The 19,301-nt window shown below is 37.4% G+C and overlaps 1 protein-coding gene across 1 annotated transcript in view; it reads right to left on the minus strand.

The window, feature by feature from the left end:
* Positions 1-3,546: 3,546 nt before the first annotated feature.
* VIPR2 (vasoactive intestinal peptide receptor 2) overlaps positions 3,547-19,301 on the minus strand; it is a 58,147-nt gene continuing 42,392 nt past the window's right edge. Inside the window, exons 7-13 of the mRNA XM_035564298.2 lie at positions 16,880-17,030; positions 15,856-15,916; positions 14,483-14,552; positions 9,153-9,244; positions 5,784-5,913; positions 5,665-5,706; positions 3,547-4,753 (exon numbers count right to left, since the gene is read on the minus strand). Coding sequence (XP_035420191.1) covers positions 4,580-4,753; positions 5,665-5,706; positions 5,784-5,913; positions 9,153-9,244; positions 14,483-14,552; positions 15,856-15,916; positions 16,880-17,030 — 720 coding nt within the window. The 3' untranslated portion in view covers positions 3,547-4,579. The remainder of the gene's footprint in view (positions 4,754-5,664; positions 5,707-5,783; positions 5,914-9,152; positions 9,245-14,482; positions 14,553-15,855; positions 15,917-16,879; positions 17,031-19,301) is intronic.

Raw genomic sequence — 19,301 nt, forward strand, 5'->3', positions numbered from 1 at the left:
TCGGGTGCAGTCTGTTGGGCTCATGTGCACTCCAGAATGGTGTGCATGGAGTACTTACTTAAATACGTCTAACTTAAAATGCCATCAAAGCCATCACGGCTCTCAATGGCTAAAAGGATGCTTTCCACAATCCTAAGGTTATTTTGCAAAGCACATTAATGCACCTAAGCCAGACTCCAAGGTCAACATATTTTAAACAAGTTATTAGTATATACAGTAAAAAAACAGGCCAGTAATGTTTTCACTTTATGCCATTAACCAGTACCTGGTCAGCAGCTGATATGACTATGCACAGATTTTAATGGTATGACCAGGTGAGCTGCAAATGGGAGGGAGAAATGTGGTCAATGGTGTGTGCACTCCTGAAGGGATATACTGGAATACTTCCACCTTGTGGCTGAAACCATTACAAACTGAATGGGGCATAGAAGAGAAACAGGAAAAAATTGAGAAAATGCCTTGCAGTCGGGGTTTTAGAGATTTTACATGTCTAGTTTCTTGGGAAATTAAGATTTGATTTCAACAGTGATTCAAGAGACTTCACTTAAAGAAAATTTCTGGTATTCAAGAGCACTTTGTTTTGGTGTATGACCCCTCTACAAAAGACAAAAAGCCAAACACCTAACATAATACAAGAAACAACTGAAAGTTGAAGCCAGGCAAATCAAAACAAGACAGAAGGCCATTGGTTTTATCATGGAAGGCAGTCAACCACGGGGACACCCCACCAAATGAACTGAGGGATCCTCCATTGCTTGAACTTTAGAATCACACTTCTGATGGATAACTTTGACCAACCAAGTTATTTAGCTTAAAAGTTAGTATTTAGGTATCATCTACTAGCAACATAACTGAATGGCCTCTTCTGGAGAGCTCCATTTAACCTGACTGTAGATGTGAAGTAAGAAATATAAATTCTTTCCTTTCCTTTCCTTTCCTTTCCTTTCCTTTCCTTTCCTTTCCTTTCCTTTCCTTTCCTTTCCTTTCCTTTCCTTTCCTTTCCTTTCCTTTCCTTTCCTTTTCTCTTCTCTTCTCTTCTCTTCTTTTCTTTTCTTTTTCCTTCCCTTCCCTTCCCTTCCCTTCCCTTCCCTTCCCTTCCCTTCCCTTCCCTTCCCTTCCCTTCCCTTCCCTTCCCTTCCCTTCCCTTCCCTTCCCTTCCCTTCCCTTCCCTTCCCTTCCCTTCCCTTCCCTTCCCTTCCCTTCCCTTTCCCTTTCCCTTTCCCTTTCCCTTTCCCTTTCCCTTTCCCTTTCCCTTTCCCTTTCCCTTTCCTTTCCTTCCTTTTCTTTTCTTTTCTTGGCTCATTGTAAGTACAGAGAAAAAGGTGGTTTAGTTTACATGCTTGAGCAGCTGAACATAGGATGAATCATTTACAACTAGGGCCTATTTCTCTATGATGACTACTGAAGGCACTTAAAAACAGTCTTTAGCTCAGAAAAAGACATCTAGCTTTTAGATATCTAAACCAGGACAGACGAATTTCATCTGAGTTTATCAAGCACCTAGAATCGTCGATTCCGAAAAGGAAAATTTAAGTCAACTCTCTATATATTTGGATTTTGGTCATGATTAGCAACTGGAGGGTAATCTGTCACTGTCCCTCAGGCATCAGCAGCAGATAATGCTGATACAAATCACTTAGAATGAATGGTGCCACCATTCAAAGCCATTCAATGGCTTATCAATGGGCACAAATAAACCAAACGGGTTTCCTGCTCTGAAGACTTTATGATGCAGTTTGGACCCTTTCACCAAAGGGAGAAAGGAATAACGATGAGCAGGAGAACTAAGTGACAAGGCCATGTGAGCAAAATAGATGTCTGCCTAAGAATTATGTTTAGCGATGACAGATGGCTGAGTGATGTTTTCTTGTCTTGTCCTTTTGACTCTCAAGAGTCACCACAGTGCAGAGCAGGACCATTTAACTCCAGTTTTGTGCAACACCTAATGCAAAACGAAGCCATAAGAATCTATCTTGTTTCTGTGCATTGTAAAGATGCAAAACACTGATCAAGTACTAGATTCATCAACTGGCTTTCAGTTTGTGCATGCATTTTAACATACTGTGTACCTGTGTGTGAAAAGGCAGCTGGAAGTCAAGCAGATCCCATGATGATGGGTTTGATGCTGGAACATTGCATAAGGTTATCTGAAGATCAGAATTTTCTGGAAGTAAAACGAAGTAAGAACAGTGCCTTCTGGGTTTTTATGAAGATAGTTCTCTCTAGGATACAATGAATTCTAAATACATACAGTTGATGATGCATCTTGCAGAATAGACTGATGGAACTGATTGCTTGAAATCTCTATTTCTATAACGTTTTTTTTTCTCTCTCTGTCAACTCAAAGAACCTGCTTTGAACATAAAGATAAGTGTGTTTGAATGCTTGTCAGGTATGCCTGTCCACTCTAGATATTCCAGAAAAGAAAAAAAAAGTACATCGTGTATTTCAAATCTCAGGGAGCCGAGCAGTCCCAATGACACTTCAGGCAAAGAAGCCTAAAGTGCGTAGATGCATTTAATTGAGGTACAGGAGCAGCCCCCGGAGATCAAATGTGTCTTCATATATTTGTGGAGTTTGTTGATAAGGTTGTTTAGAGATCCAGGAAGAAAGCCTAAAGGTTAGTAGCTGTTTCTGAGACTTTGGGAATATGAATATACATGGTTTAAATACAGGTGAAGGGGTTTATCTTTTGACCCTGCAGGACTGCCATTAGGCAGCCTACTTCACTCCAGAATTTCATAGCTCACCAAGCGACAGTCTATAACACTCTGAATAACTGGAGGTGATTGCTAGCTTCTTTAAAGTCAAATTTGGCAAAGTAACAATTCATCAACTGATTATTGTTTAACTCAAACAATACCTACTACATGGAGGTTGGTGTCATGCAACACTCACAAGTGTAGCCCATGGGGCAGTCACAGAGCATTTTCTCTCTTTGATCTAACGTAACAATGTATCACTCCAGGGTAACCCCCTCAAAAATAAATTGTGTTTGACAGATAAATAGCTACATTAAATCAGAACAAGAGGTGTACAGACATTTTAATGGCTGCCAACAATATTCCCAGTCTTGTTAATATGTTCAGGAGTGTACGTGTATGCCTGCCAAGACATACCCTTGCTGCCATTCTTCGCTTTCCCTGGCAATATTATTGACCTTGGATTCTGCTGGGCTTCCTATGATCTGTTATCTGAAATATCAGTGCAATTGCTATTATCAATCAGAGGTACTCATGCAAATATACATTAGTCCCACTTGTTATTTAGAGTGGACATGGTGAAGCGTGACATGAGAAGTAAACACTGGGTTTATTTCTTTTAAGACTGCAAATATTCCATGTGTATTTATAAGAACTTATCAGTTCTACATCTTCTTTTAGAAAGTGGCTACATAAGAGACTTGGTGTTGTTGAGAATTCCTTCTATTTATGCCTTTTATAGTAATTTTTAGGGATTGTGATTTATTTTTTTTCATTTTTTTTTGTTGCTGGAGTCATGGGCAGGACTGAATATTAAATCAGCTTAGATAGATAAGAAATACAATTAAGCTTAAAAAACTTTTATTGTTCCTTAAATGGGAGTTGCATCTTTATTGCAATATTCCTTGTTTTAGCTGCCAAGTATGTAGTTCTAGATATACTTCAATGAAATTATTATATAAAAATGATATTTTCAATGGGTAATGTGATCCAAGGCTATTTATCCTATGCCAGACTACTCTAGCAATAAAGCACCTCTTCAGAAAATTGTTTAATAAAAGATCAACAGAAATCTCTTTGATTTTAAACAGAAGAGTACAACTGGTGATTACAACAGCACTATTGGCAAATGCTGATGTTTTAATCAAAACTATTACAGTAGCCATTTCTGTGTGGACTGCAAAGGCAGTCCTACTTTGTGCACCAAAACATAAAAACCAGGCACTTTCAAAGGGGACCACAGGATAGGAATCAAACTCTGTGGAACATCATCTTTGAAATTCATACAGTGAGCCAAGAAGCACTACTTTTTTTTTTTTTCCTTTTTTTTTTTTTTTTCCCCGTGTGATATTAATGATTTCCTGGATTAGCACATTAAACTCCCAGTGTAGTTAATTATAGCCTTACATTTTTCTTTTGTTTTCCATAATTAGGAAGGAATTTCCTGGTCCTTAAGGAAATAAATGCTACCTGAAGTATAAATATAATGTAAGAAATTTTCCTGCTTCCCATCATAACATTTTCAACATGTACCAAAGCAGTCAGCACTGAACGGGATCCCACACACCTATCTCATAGACTGGTTGGAGGGGAAAGGGACCATTACAACAAATGAGTTTTTGAATAGTTATGGCTAGTAAATGGCAAGAGAACATCAGAATTAATGTGAATGTCGTTAAAAAAAAAAAAAAGCAGGAAGCATCCATGGGGCAGGTGTTTCTGTTATTACCTGGTTGGCTGCACTAACTAATTTCCCAAATACCAACATGTAGAAAAGCAAAGCACTAAATTTTACATGTTAGAAAATACCACATCAAGCTGCATATAACAAATGATATATCCCACAGTTTTTGTATGTTTTGGGGGACATAGCTGACTTAGATCATGGTGGTCTCTGTCTGCATAAATGACTGAGCCCTTGAATTCCGGTGGAGCTGAGAAACACTTTCTGATCCATTTCGAGAAATTGAAGAGCTGTGGAGTCTGTAATCTCTGCCTGCTGTCTGCTTCCAGCACAAACTCCGCCATTTTCTTTTCAGTTCTCCTTGCACCTGTGTTAAAAAGTAAATGCACAAGATGGGCTGAAAACATTCTTTCTATGTGAGGAACTTTTCCACATTTATTGGCTATCAGATGGGGAGCTCTGGGTACAGCTTCTAAACAGGTTTTACAAAATTGAGGAGAAGACTGTGCCTATGCTGTCTGTGACGAGAAGCCCCAGGGCCACTTTCAAAATCAGATTTGCATCACTTGTGCTGCCACAGTGGTGTTTATTAAAATACTAGCTAGTTATTAATCACTTGTACTTAAAACCAAATCAAGTTATTAGGCCCAAATCAGGCATCTCATGAATACCAAAGACCAAACTAGCACTCAGGAGACCTGTATGTTAATTCCCTGTGCAAGCAAGCGTCTTCTTCAGACAGATTCCTCCTGTCATACACTGAATGCTGTTTAATATATATTGTACCTTAAAAAGTGGCTGGAACAAGGAAGGAATCAACAGGAATTCCTTCCATCTTCCTTAGTCAAGATGAGAAAAGCTGCTACATGCCAAGCACTTCTGAAAACCTGCTGCTGTGCTGGTGTTATATTCTCTCAAATTACCCCTAAATACCTACTAAAAGATGCTTCAGGTTTTGGATGAATTTCTAGTATTGTTGCACCTCACTTGCACAATACACATTGCTTGTACAAAGGCTAGAATTAGTTCACACCAAATAAGGATGCCCTTACTCACACCTCAATTACCAAGGAATTAGATTTCAAATGGCTCTTAAGTCTTCACCCAAGTACACTAATTTCTCCTGTTGCACAGAAAAGCATATTCTATAAGCAGGAATGCAAAAATCTGCTAAATCTACTAAATCAGCTTCATGTTACATAGAATGTAATTATTGGGACACTTATACATTTATTGAAAACAATTGCTAACATCCTCAGTAGGAAAGGTGAGACTTACCTCACTGTTCAAAAAACAATACAGGACTGCAACAATCAATCCCTGGAAACAGACAATATTCATTAGTATGCTGCATTAACCCAAGTCAATAAAGCTTGAATAAAAACCTTAAAATTTACCTGAAAAGATCCCAAACACAACTCAAAGATTATTTTGTAAGTGTTGGAAGTGTGGTCAGGAAACAGAGCAAACACTGTGTAGTGAACTCCAAATAATGGAATAAGCAACAATGTGGATTTTGCAAGTCTCCTGGGTAAATATATAAAACAGAAAAATAAATAAAGAAAACAAGTTTAATGATAAATTGTTATTTTACTAAGATAAGAACCTGATGCAATGTCGTTTTGATAAACCTCATATAACTTCAGTTTTACAGTTAGTGTCATTTATTGAAAATTGTTTTCCTTTCAAGCTTGCTATGAGATTAGCCACACAGTAACATTATAAACTAATGTGTGCAGTTACATGCTGTATTTGATCTTCTGGATCTTGCAGTCTTCCAAAAGCTGGTAAAAAGCTGCAAGGCCTCTCTAAACCAAAAGATCCTTTTTCTGTTGACCTCTGGACAGCCTCTGGGGTTGGAATTAGATGGTCTTTAAGGTCCCTTCCAAGCCAAACCATTCTATGACTCTGTGATTCTATGATTCTATTCCATAGGACCATGTTCGATAAAGCATCATGAGCTGTGATCAGGCCTTTTGGGACATTTTTTACTTGGCATAAAGGGTTAATAGTGGAAAGAAATATTTCCTTCCTGCAAAATCATACAGACATTTCCTCTTGTGTGGAAGGTAAGGTCTATGTCCTGAAATTAATATTTTCATTTCCTTTACATTTGCAACCATAAGGTTTGCCTGTACATTTCATATGCACAGTATGGAAACAGTACCTCAAAGATGCAATCCAGAATAATCTCAGCTGTAAAATTTTCATCAGAAATTTCAGATTTATCCCCAATTCCTAAAACCTCATAGCTATACTGATGGTATGAAGCATATACCCATGAATCATTGTAATGTCATCAATTCTGTAATACAATTTAGCATGAGACACTACTGAAGTTAAGAAGACCTTTAAATTATTAAACCGGGCAGTTTTGACAAACTGCCTGTGAATCCACTGAGATGCTGAATTGCTAATTATCCCTTATCTGTCACTCAACTCACTCTAATAACATCAGTTTTATAGATTATACAGGACCAGTCATGCATGATTATGGATGTCTGGTATCAGATGAAATTCAAGAAATTGTAATGTTGAGTCCTAGAATTCATCACTGTTTTGATGAATATAACTGGATTCAACAAAGAAAGGAAGCTGCTGTGATTTCACCTATTTTAACAGAAAAAGGTCACAGTATTACAAACAGTTTTACTTTTTCTTGTGTCAGTCCTCATGGCCTTCCTTTGCATATAGTGTCCCAGAGGCTGCATCTGTCTATGTGGAAATAATCAGTTCTGACAGTGAAGTTTCTCAAGAATAGTAAAACCCTCACACTTAAAGGAGATACCAGTAAGTGGGACCAATAGGGTTTCTGTGGCAGAAGAAATTCATTTACAACTGAAGATGATGATGGCAGCAAATTTCCCGTTTTCCCAAGTGAAGTGGAAAACTGATTTTATTTCAACATAACCCTTCCCACTGCAAAAGTAAATTAAGCAATAAAAAGGACAGAACCAGGTACAAGCAAATGGGACACACAGGAAGGGAAGAAAAACGGTGACTTGAAACGAGTAGTATTTGTTTTAAACTCATCTTTCACTTCCAATTCATTCTTGTTTAAATAATTTTTGTCTAGGTGATATAATTTCTGTATACTTCATTTACATTTTAGTGAAGGAAAGAGCCAGGCAAAAATAGCCTTGTTCTTCCCTATATTTTAGAAAGTGCATTTGCATTTTGAAAAATGAGCCTCCTAGACCTTTAATTTGATCTGTAGAGGCACTATTTCTTGAAGAGGTTAATCTACTGTTCCCATGGGTATCTGCTAAAGAGCATCCAATCCAAACTTAATCAGGCAATGAATTGCTAAAAGCAAAGAATTCACAGGCCTAACAATGAAGGACAAGGTTGCTATTACAAGCACTACAGTAAACTGTCAAAAATAATGGGACGCAATGATAATGATAGCTGGAGAATGCCTCATTTTCATAAAATACATAAATACCACAGGGAAACAAAGAAAAGTTTGTGTCACAAGAAGTAAACTTGAGCAGATTTCATGCCAGTATATATATATATGTGTGTATGTATATATGTACATATGTATATATGTCATTGTGTTAAATAATACTGTGGTGACTGCATAATTTCTTATAGGTTGATTTAACTCTCCCAGATGTTCAATTAATTCAATCAAAAAAACACACAAAAAAGGAACTGTGTAGGTCTGTGAAGCACAGCCTTCTGCCTATCTAGTAGCATCTTCTTGATGCATCAAAATTCTTTTTGCATTTAAATGTGTCACACATTGTAAAACACAAAATGTCCTCTTGGCTTTAAAGTTATTTTTTACTGTAGCACACTATGATCTTAGCTGTTTTAGAACAGGAATTCAGTATTATTTAACTGAAGAGGTATTATCCAGGAGCCCATTTCCAAATGACACTTGCATGGTTTTGAATTTTCAGCGTTCATTTTACTTTTTGTCATTGAAACACCATATTAGTGTCAAAAAGTGCCAATTCGGTGTCTTTATCTGGGCTTTCAAATAAGACATAGTACAACAGAATCTCGACTCTAGGTTACCGTATTCAGCAGCTACTATAATAAATAATAATAACTGATATGGTAATATAACAAAGAATAAATCCAATTTTAGCAGTGTATTTAAACTACCCCCCAAAATTCTGTGATTCTAAAGCTGTGGAAATAACAGATGTTAGGATTAAATGATGAAATCGAAACACAAAAAAAGAAAGCCTAATCAGAAATTATGTTGATCTAAATCAGAAACTTTTTTTTTTTCCCTTTGGAAAAACAAAGACGTTATTTTAAATCAAAGATGCTATTTCTTTTTAATTTCTGAGAACAACAGAACTTCCTTCCAGCTCTTAAAATACATGTAAATATTAAAATGTATTTTGGAAATGGAAAAAAAAATGTTTTAAATTAGGTTGAAGCAATAAATTCTGATCTTCCAAAAACTTTTCTTAATCTTGAAATGTAATAACTATACATTAAATGAAAGATAGTAGTCCTCATATTTTTTGCATAAGCATATTCATTCATGGTATTAAACTCAAATTCAAGAGTAGTTTGTTGGCCTTTATGAAATTGCTTGAAATTGCTGAATTTGGTATTTGAAAAAAAGTTAATCTCTATTTCAACATAATGTTAAGATCTTTATTAAACTACATTTAAAAGTAGGTACTCCTGAATTAAATGTAGTTATAGTATCGTAGCAATGGCTGCTAACAGGTTTCAGCACAGTAAATCTTACTGAGATTATTTAGGTTCTGTATGTAATGTCTAAAAATATGACTCACTTGTACTGTGACTGGTCATTTCCTCCAACATCTGGAGATCTTAACTTCTGCAGTAAGATTCTTATAATACTAATGAAAAGTATAAAATTCAACTGCAAAGAAAACAAATAGAACAGTGATTTCTGACTTCTCCATTCCATACACAGCACAAAGAAATGCTTATCAAGTCAGACTCATCAACTCAGCAGTGAGTGTTGTGTACCTCCTGCCAGAACATGTTAAGCTCTACACTGCCAAACCTATTGTCTGTTTTCTGCCTCACTAGCTTTGTTACGTCCAGTGCACCTCTACATGGCTACCAGTTCCAGTCTGGCTGGCAAAAGCCTTTCAAAGCCCCAGTTGTCAGCAATGACCTCCTTCCAAAATCTCAACTGAAGACAGATTTCTTGGCAGGATGGGACATGGGATGTGATTTGGTGCCATCAAGCATTGCCCTAAATTTTCATGTGGATTCACAACTGGAAGCCCAAAGGACAACATGAGTCCCATATAGTTTTGACCCTCTCTTGCCTCTCATCTTGACTTTTATTATTTTCCGTCTGGATTAGGGGAAGAGAAGGTTGTTGCATGGGTGATCTGCCCACTCCCATCGGTGATCTGCCCACTCCCATCAAGTATGGAGAGGGCCTCTCACATATCTGTCTGCCTTGGGTACTGATGAACACTGATGAATGAAGCAACTGAATCCTTGCAGTTGAAGATTTTATCCTCATAACAGTTCTCTGAGATGGAACGGTAGTATTGTCTTCTTTCATAGAAGGAGAATGGAGGCATTTCATTATAATCATTGTGATCAGGTCCTGATCAGTCTAGAACATTCAAGATAAAAATTCAGTAGATCCTAAATCTCATTCCCATAGTATCTTTGTTGGCTTCTGGCATCTTGTGTTCACCAAGTTTTCAAGTTGAATGACTTTTTGTGTCTTCTCTGAAATACCCAGTACAATTTGTGATGTTAATAAATGAACTGTGATTGTAACAACTGCATATCCCTCTGTACTTTATACTTTGTTTGAAATGACAGGTAATGTGAAGTGACAGAAACTGAGAGGGATGAAATAAAAAGCTGGGAAATTTCAGTATTTTTGAAAAAGAAAAATAAAAAAGAAGCTGTTAGAAAATATAGGCCTTTAATGAAGGCCTTTAATGAAGTAAACACACCTTTTTCAGGAGGAAGACAAATTTCAAGTTTTACTTGATTAAAGTCTCCTATAAAAGTAATAGGTAGCAGCCAGTATTCTCGCTGATTTTATCTACAGAATTACGTATCACAGCATAGTGTACAGATCAATGGAGGTACATTTGGTATGGTACATGCACTGGAGGTATTATTTGTGAACAAAGAGAGAGCTTCCACTTCATGGTATATTTGTTAGCCACAAAATAGGAGAAAATAGAAAAAAAATCTTTACTCTGCATTTGCACAGAAGCAGAATAACTTATTGTTCTTGACAGGTCTCCCTATTTTCTACTGCAATAGTCATTCTACTACAACTGTTATCCTTTTGGTTTCTGAGGCATCACATCAGCTGCCAAACTAGACACAGGTGACTCACATTCTTGACTGTCATTCATGTACTACTTTTACATCTGTTTTCAAACAAGTCTCTTTCTCTCTGTAAGCACGATTTTGGATTAATGAAAAAAAGGCGTTCTTGTTTGGAGTTTGTAACACTCCTTGACACTACTGACCTTGTAAATCCAGCCAGAGAAAACTGGGTATTGGGAACTAAAAGTGGCAACTGCCACTTACCTTACTGCAGTGCAGCAATTTCATTTCTGTAAGATTATCATTGAATAAATCATTTGTTAAAATCCTTTAAAATATACATCTGGTCTAGAATAATACGTTTCAATGAACTATGAAACAAGCAGTGCCCTGAAATTTCACTTTTAGTATTGCAGCTTTTCAGTCCTGTAAAACGACAGGACAAGAGACAGTGGGTACAAACTGAAACACAAGAGGTTCCTCCTGAGTATCTGAAAACATGTTTTTACTGAGGGTAACCAAGCACTGAAATGAGTTTCCCAGAGAGATCTTCAAAAGCCACCTGGACATGGTCCTGGGCAAGCAGCTCTGGGTGGCCCTGCTTGAGCAGGGGGTTGGACCAGAGGATTTCCAGAGGTCCCTTCCAACCTCAGCCATTCTTTGGTTTTGTGAAGATCCTTTGAGCATGATCTCTTTAAATAGAATATATTATGTATATTATTGGATGAGTATCTAAGAACAGTAAAATAAGAAAATAAAGTGAATGCAGAGAAACTGCAAGAGTGATGACAAATGATGCCTCTTTGCTGGAATAAAACCAAGATGCTGCTGATACTGTTTTAGTTGCTGACTTCTGAGTTTTTGAGTCTAAACACATGGCCTGAGCATGCATCATTTAAACTATCTTCATATTGCTTCTCTCTTGCTATTTAGTCTATCACACTAGCTGCAATGTGAGATAACAAGATGAACATTTTTCAGATACTTTGAAGTAACGTAAGTACTGTTTCCACCTGAAAACCTTTCACCACTCTTTCTCAAATGAAAGCAGTTTATTGTAGTGGAAGTATGGAGAAGGCAGCTGTGGAAGCATTTGCCAAATGAGTAGTACTCCAAATTAACTGTCTGGAATAGTCATCTCCAATTAAACAACTTTGAAATGTGTACAGCATGAAGCATGGAAACCTGCCAGTTAACTTTTCTCAAGCCAATATTGTCAAAATGAGATGCCAGGGAAGGCTTCTGACACTGCATTAACTGAAGCCATTCCCACTTTGAGAAGTGACTTCAGAACTTGCTCTCACCAGACTATTTATTGTTGGATGATAGCAATATAGATAATACAGTCTTCTAACCAGTGAAAATGTTTGGAGGTAACAGAGAAGTCAATGGAAAAAAGTGAATATGGCATGAAGACAAAGTGGACTTCCAGATAAATCAAATGCAGTTAAACTACTGCTCCCTAAGTACTATTTGATTTCCTCCTTCTTTCAAAAATATAGTCATGGCATCATCTTCACAAAAAGGCTCTGTTCTAATCTTTTTTCTTTTCTTTTCTTCCTGATCTTAAAGATTTTCAGTATCACCCATTATCTGTGTTTTTCTTCCGTGCCATTACATAAGACAGTCTGTAACGGTTTTCAACTCCTGTGTTCTACTCTCCTTTATTTTCCTGAAATCCAGCTTCTCTCAGAATCCTGCTTTGTCCATCTAATTGACTAATTATAAGTCTTTGTCCTTCCTAATAATGAAACCATTCGTTACTCATCATTGTTTTCACTATTCTAAGTTTTCCGGTCCTTCTACATTCTCAAGAACTGACTGAAGGCTCTGTGTGAGCATGATGTTGGCACATCATACTTTCATTCAGAAATGTCATGACTTTCACAACTCCTATTCAAAGAAGTTGCAATGATCTATTTTCATCTCTGAATGGGAGGCAGCACCGACCTCATTATTCAAAGACTTGTATCTTCAAATTTTATTTTTTTCTTAAAGGTAACTGAAAGTACTTATATACATTGAAAACGATTTTCCCATGAATGCAGTATTTTCACTCATCAATGACTGATTTTACATGACATTTCACTAGCTACTTTTACTCTTTGAATGCGTTCTGCACAGCAGTAAACTTATATGGCATCCTAGATGCCACAACAAATGTGATGTCTGCAGGCTGATGCTCCAACAAGATAGGTTACTTATCCAGCAGGAAAGGGTGAGTATCACTGCTTTATATAACTCCCTGTACTTCTGAATTCTCCTTTCAAAGCTTTACTTCCTAAACGCAAAATGTGAAAATGATCAAATCTTCTGGAGACTCATCTAATCAGAGAACACAGTACATCATGTTGCAGAATCACTTGGCCATCTTTAACTGCTCTCATCCCTAAAACACGCCGCTTAAGACAAGAGACGTCTTTGGAAGGCAACAGCAGATTCTAAACATGTGCACCTGGCAAACCAGAAAAGGTCATTTGCAAAATGTTTCTGCATGTCGTACAATCCCATCGTATGATAGCAGTAATAGAACCAGTATAAAAATGGAGCAAGGCTGTTCCTTCACCTCCATGATCAGGGTCCATGTTTTATGATACGTTGGACTTTTGCTGACTGACTAGTTAGTACTCCATTTTCTTAACGCCTGATGCGTTTACTAGTCTATGCTAAGAGCCAGCTGGAGTTCAAGTCTGCCAATGAACACTTGGATAACTTATGTCTCCTGGTCTAGGATTTCTTTGGAGATGCACTGCTTTCTGGCACATGAAGTCTCATCTGTCTACCAGATAGCTGTTTAAATAGAACCTCCAGAGAACAGGCTTTTATCTTTCTGTAAACACCGGGTGGTTTGTTTTGCTTTCATCTTTGAGTATATTTTCTTTTCTCTGCACCGTCCCCCATCCTCCAGCTCCTCTGAGGTACACGTATCCTCTTCATGCTGTAGTTCTGTTGCACACCTATTACTTTGGATAATAAAACATCTTTTCTGGGAGTCCTTACCTCATGTTATTTCACACATACATGTACTCTGTTTCTCTTTAAACACTGTAGAATTCACTCTGATGAAAATGATAGGAAGTTCTCTCAAAATGATTTTCAGTAGGCGCAGATTGAAAGGAAAGCCCAGGTGTAAATGCTGGACTAGTCTGGACTCTTGAAATCTTGTGTAATCTAATAATGCCTTAACTTTTCTGGCTGAAATGTTAAAAACAAAGCACGTGTATCTGAAATGGATTAATTTGCACTGTGACTATTTTCAGAAATGGACATAAACAATAGATTATTATGCCCAAATTTAATTACACAATCATCACAATGAACAGGAATTTTATTATGCTACTCCAGTAATTCTAATGAGCTCCATACATGAAAAGCTCCATGAAACATTCTCAAATAGTATTCTTTTGCAAATATTTCATGTTCATTATGTATTTCAGTAGACTACCAATTAAAGAAAGATATACACAGCTATATTTTTTTATGGCTGCAATAATATCAGATTCTTAGTTGCAGGGCTATCTATTTACAAGCAAAATCAAATCTGCATTTCATTGAAAAGTGTAATTAGATTTTTGCTTCCCCCACGCTCATAAACAGAAGGGATGTTAAAGAAAGAACAACATACAAATAAAAGCAACTGTTCATTTAATAGGAGGCAGATAAATTTTGAAGGCAACAAATTTTAATGGCCCTGGCATCTGTTTAACATGTCTCCTACAGTGCAATTTCTTTTCATTAAAACAGAATTCTGGCCTGTCTGTAACTAGCAGTAAAGAATAATGGCTATATGTACTGCACAATGCTGAACTGATATATAATTCATGCTTCAAAGTTTACTTACTATAATAGAAATTAAAATTGGTATTCGTATAACCCACCAGGGACCACCATGCTCATTTGTATCCCAGCAACTACAAAAAAAAAAAGAGGGAAAATGGTGTTGACACTAATAGCATCTGGCAAGCATGACCTATGAAGAGAAGTATTTGGTATATACAAGTCAAAGAGCACTAAAATAATGTTCTAGCTTAGAATTTGGTATTTATTTTTTTCCATGTTTACTTTTTGTTTCCCTGTTTTCAATATGCATATTCAAATCAGCTGAAACACCATGCGCTGCACCATGCCTTTAGAAACTATGGAGATCATTGGCCCTTAGGGAAAGTAAGCTTAGTTTCACTTTGAGTCAGGATACTTCTACAGTAAGCACTTAACAATAGCCTCTAGGTAGCAGGAAGATCTAAAGCAACTGACAGATACAATTTAAATGACATAATTTCCTTGTGGGATATTTAGGTTGCGGATGGCTGGAACTGGTTTAGGAAAATATGAGACTGAACCTGAAACTTTGTCTGAAAAAATGAAAATTTAATTTTCACTGTCAGCTCAACAATTCTGGTCTGAGTACTCTGAGAATAAATGCTCTGAAAGACTAATTAGAAGCAACAGCAATACCCTTCAGAGTTCCTCTAACTGTGACAGTAACAATGAAGGAGAAAGGAGTTAGCCTTCAGTCTACATGTTAGAGGTCTTGCAAGGAAAACTTAGAAATTATTTAGGACATGATTTTTCAGTTTAAAAACTGAAATGGTGAAAACCATTTACCCCACTAACTAGGAATGCTCTCCCATTCCTTGGGGCTAGCAAAAGGAAGTCTGATCTTCCTACAAAATTCTTATCTCAGCTCCCCTTCCCATGCCAGGAGCCAGGCTTAGCTCTAGCTAGTGACAGTTTTACCTGAATACATGCATCTTACATATGTTTACATTACATTGCTTCTTTTCTGGGAATGTATTTTAGATATACCAAAAAAAATCTAGATTTCAATCTTTTGCATTGCTAGTTAGCAAATTAGGATGCCTGGCAAGTTACAACACTGTATGGCAGCACTGAACTCAAGGACCCCCACTGCTATTTTAATAGTTTGACTTCCAAGGCAGATAGCTCTACATGTGGGTTTCAAGGGCTAACATTAGTAATAACCTGTCTCTGCCCACTCCTGCCCTTAGCATTTCCAAATAAACAGGAAGTATAGGCTGCATGCCAAAGAGCTCCTAAACACCTGTCCCTTTACTGCCATTTCTGAAATTTTAAGTTCTGTGTTTGTCTCCTTCAGAACAGCAAACTACCTTTGGATGAACAACACCAGATCCAAGGCAAGACTAGCATGGGCACAGATGGAGGCTGTAAGCTTTCCCTCCCTGACATACTTACCCAGTGTCCTCTAAAATAATCCGTGTCACTGTCCATGTAATAATGAATATGGTAGGAATTCCTAAAAAATAAAATAAAATAAAATAAAATAAAGAGGTTTAGAGAATGATCATAAGAAAGTAAGTCCAGCCTGCTAGTAAGCATCTATTTCCCAAATATGCAGCATATAGAAAACAGTTTAGTGAATGGAGGGAGAGGCCCATGTGATGAGCTATATGATGTAAGCAATGTGTTTCAAATACTATAGAGAAGTGAGCATATTTCTTATAAAAATGTAGCTATAACCACCAATACACAAAGCATGTATCTTAGATTTCTTTCAAGCTGTCACAGTGACCTATAGGGATATAGATACAAATTAGGCATTCCCAATCTATTTGCAAGGACTACAATATAAAACCGAAGAGTAAATCATTTCATATGGAACCATTCCCACACTGGTTTATTCTCATTTCCAAGCAATACCTAATGTTTTATGACCACTTATTACCGGAAGCTTTAAACTGCTCCAAATATATATATCATTGCACTTTCTGTAAGTGAATGGAATGTGTATTTAGAAACAGATGGAAAATATCATTGTGCTTTTGTAAAAGGCAAGTAGCCTGTTGCTGTGCAGCTAAACTTCCTCTCCCCCCCCGCTAAATCAGGACAGCCTGAATTATGTTTTGTGGTGGTAGTCCCACACCATCCCATCCCTGAACAATCCATGAGTGTTGTCAGGGAGTGCAGATTGGCAGAGGTCAGAGCCAGCCAAGAAGCAAGCTAGCATTTACAGGTCTGCAGGAACTAGAGGGATGAGCATGGAGGTTTTGTGTCCACTCTCCTCCATGCCAGAGTGGCTGTACCTACACTGGAGCTGAACAGAAGAACTAATGTGCCCAAGGGCTCATGTCCACCGACCAAAGTCATCCAACAGAAACTGCATGAATGCTTGGTATGAAATACTGAATTTGACTAATACACACATTAAATATATATATATATATATATATATATAATTGGAAGATGCTTAAGTTCTTACCCCATCCAATGAGCAGATAGACTGTAAAGTGTCTGTTGGGGGAGAATATTAGCACAAGGAGGATGTGGAGGTAAAGTCCTTCAACTAATAGCCAGTAAAAGTTTGCCATAACACCATACTGAAAAAACACCAAAATAGCCTTGCAGCCCACCTGAAATGTGAGAACAGGGGTCCAAGTTATTGCAGGAAAGATGGTGTGTAATTCTGTTACTAATATATCCTACACATTTTAACTCTCCATGTAATGCTAGTCCCAGGTTCAGTAGAAATTATTTTCCCTCAGTCAAGCAAATTGAGACATTTAAAATGTTACAGTATATATATAAAAAGAAATTGAATTCTAAGAAAAAAAAGCACACATTTTCAATAGTTAGTTAATGAATGGCTATTAGATTAAGTGATCATCCAGTAGGTGGCTGATAAATACATTAAAATTTCATCTGTCTTCCTAACAGTAAAAATTAACAAAGCAATTGCTTTATTAGTTTTTAAAGGCTAAACTGGAAACTGAGGGAAAAGAATAATTTCATATGCTGAATCCTCTAAGCAGACTTAGAAAAAAAATCTGAATGGACTTTTAAAAATGTTTTCCCCTTATAAAATGCTTTAGTGTTTCTTAATTAACAAGACACATAAGCATGTATCATAAAATGATGTCCCACCATACTTATAGTCTCTGTGCTGCTCTTCAGAATTAATTTTCAGATTTCTGCTCTGCTGATGTTCCACAGTGCTGGCTGCTGCTACTTTGGCACTCCCCAGTAGGAATCTGGGATGTGTGAATTGAACATAAAAATGCTCCTGCTGAGACTGAGCTGAGAAATGTGGTGATACGGTGAATGTAACAGACTAAACAAAATGGACTAAATAAAACTTCTAGTTTCTGCCTGCTTTATTCTTTTCCCCACTTTAAATACCCTTCATACCTGCACTGTTTCTGTTAAAATTCCAAGTACATCAAATACCTAAGTAAGTAACTTACTCGTTTAGTGATTGATTCCGCTGTCTAAACAGGTGTCTGTTAGGTGAAACTCTCCCAGGTACCCCAGCCTCCAGCTGGTGGTTCATAATGGCATGGGTCTCCCAGAGATACTTCTTTGTATCCATCAGCCCAGTGTGGTGTCTTGGATAACTCACTGCATCCCCAGGAACACTACATGCCCGTATACATGTCTACATTCAGACAACTAGAGAAGAGTCCAAAGTCTTGAATTCATTTCACCCAATGTTAGCTGCCTAAAGGTAAGGTTTCTGGTGTAAGCTAGACACCTACTTGCCCCTTCTACAGCTCATAAAGATAGACAGGCATGTCCTGAGAAAGCTCTGCAGCAGATGACATAAGCCGTCCAGTGAGAAAGGCAGAAACCCAGAGAAACAGCTTAGTTCAGTCATCTTGTTTGGTAAAATTAACCTTGCCTCTGGACTTCGTATGCATGGAAGGGATATCCATTGCAGACCAGTACTGGGCCAGAAAATATAACACAGAGAACATTAAGTATTTTAAAATGAAAGTCAAAATTTGTTTTGATGTTTATGGCTGCTCGCAAACAGATTGGCGGTGAATGTCTAAATTTTTTGTAAATCCCTTCAGAATTCCACTACAGATTTACCACACATACTCCCCTGTATTATATACTTGACTTACATACCAGAACCCTGCATTAAAATAATTTCCCTTCCTCCTGCAGTTAATCCTGTATCGGGCACATCTCCAGATGCTGAACGGTCTATCTCTCATTAAAGAGTCAGCCAAAATTACGGATCTGTGTTATTCAGATCTAGTTACCCTGCATTTTGAAGTGTGCACTTTTAAACATCTTTGTGTGCAGCAGAACTGTGGAACATCACACCCATGATGAAAGGGGTCACTCCTGTGTGCTGTTATGTAAGGAAGGTAGGATCCAGCCAGAGCAAGGCAAAACAGCCTTACCCATCTGGTGTCAGATCATCCCACGTACAATGCAACAGAAATTATTCAACAGTCCACAAAACTGGACAAATTCAAACAGGAAAGTATGAGGCTTTGCAGCCAAGAATAACTGGAGGATAAAAGAAATAACAAAAAGCAAATGGTATTTGAGGGTCCTTTGACCAACCTTTGAAGGATTTAACAATGGTTTACTCCCCCTGGAAGTCTGCCTAACTACATTGCCTACTTTGGTCCTACTAATCCAAAACAGTTACTTCTTCATTGGAAAGCTCTCAGATTACTGAGTCATACATACAGCTTGGTAGTCACTGCTAAGGACTGTACTCTTTGGGATAATGTGGCTTCATCTGTATAAAAACATCTTCCATCCATTTTATTTTCAAAAGCTTAAACTCTAGTAAATTACTTCTGAGGGTATTCAGCAATATTTGTAGGGTTCTTTTGCTGAAACAAAAAAGGTAAAGAATGGGGAATATTATATGGTCGCCAGTC

Source organism: Cygnus atratus, chromosome 2, assembly GCF_013377495.2.
Source record: "Cygnus atratus isolate AKBS03 ecotype Queensland, Australia chromosome 2, CAtr_DNAZoo_HiC_assembly, whole genome shotgun sequence".
Lineage (NCBI taxonomy): Eukaryota > Metazoa > Chordata > Aves > Anseriformes > Anatidae > Cygnus > Cygnus atratus.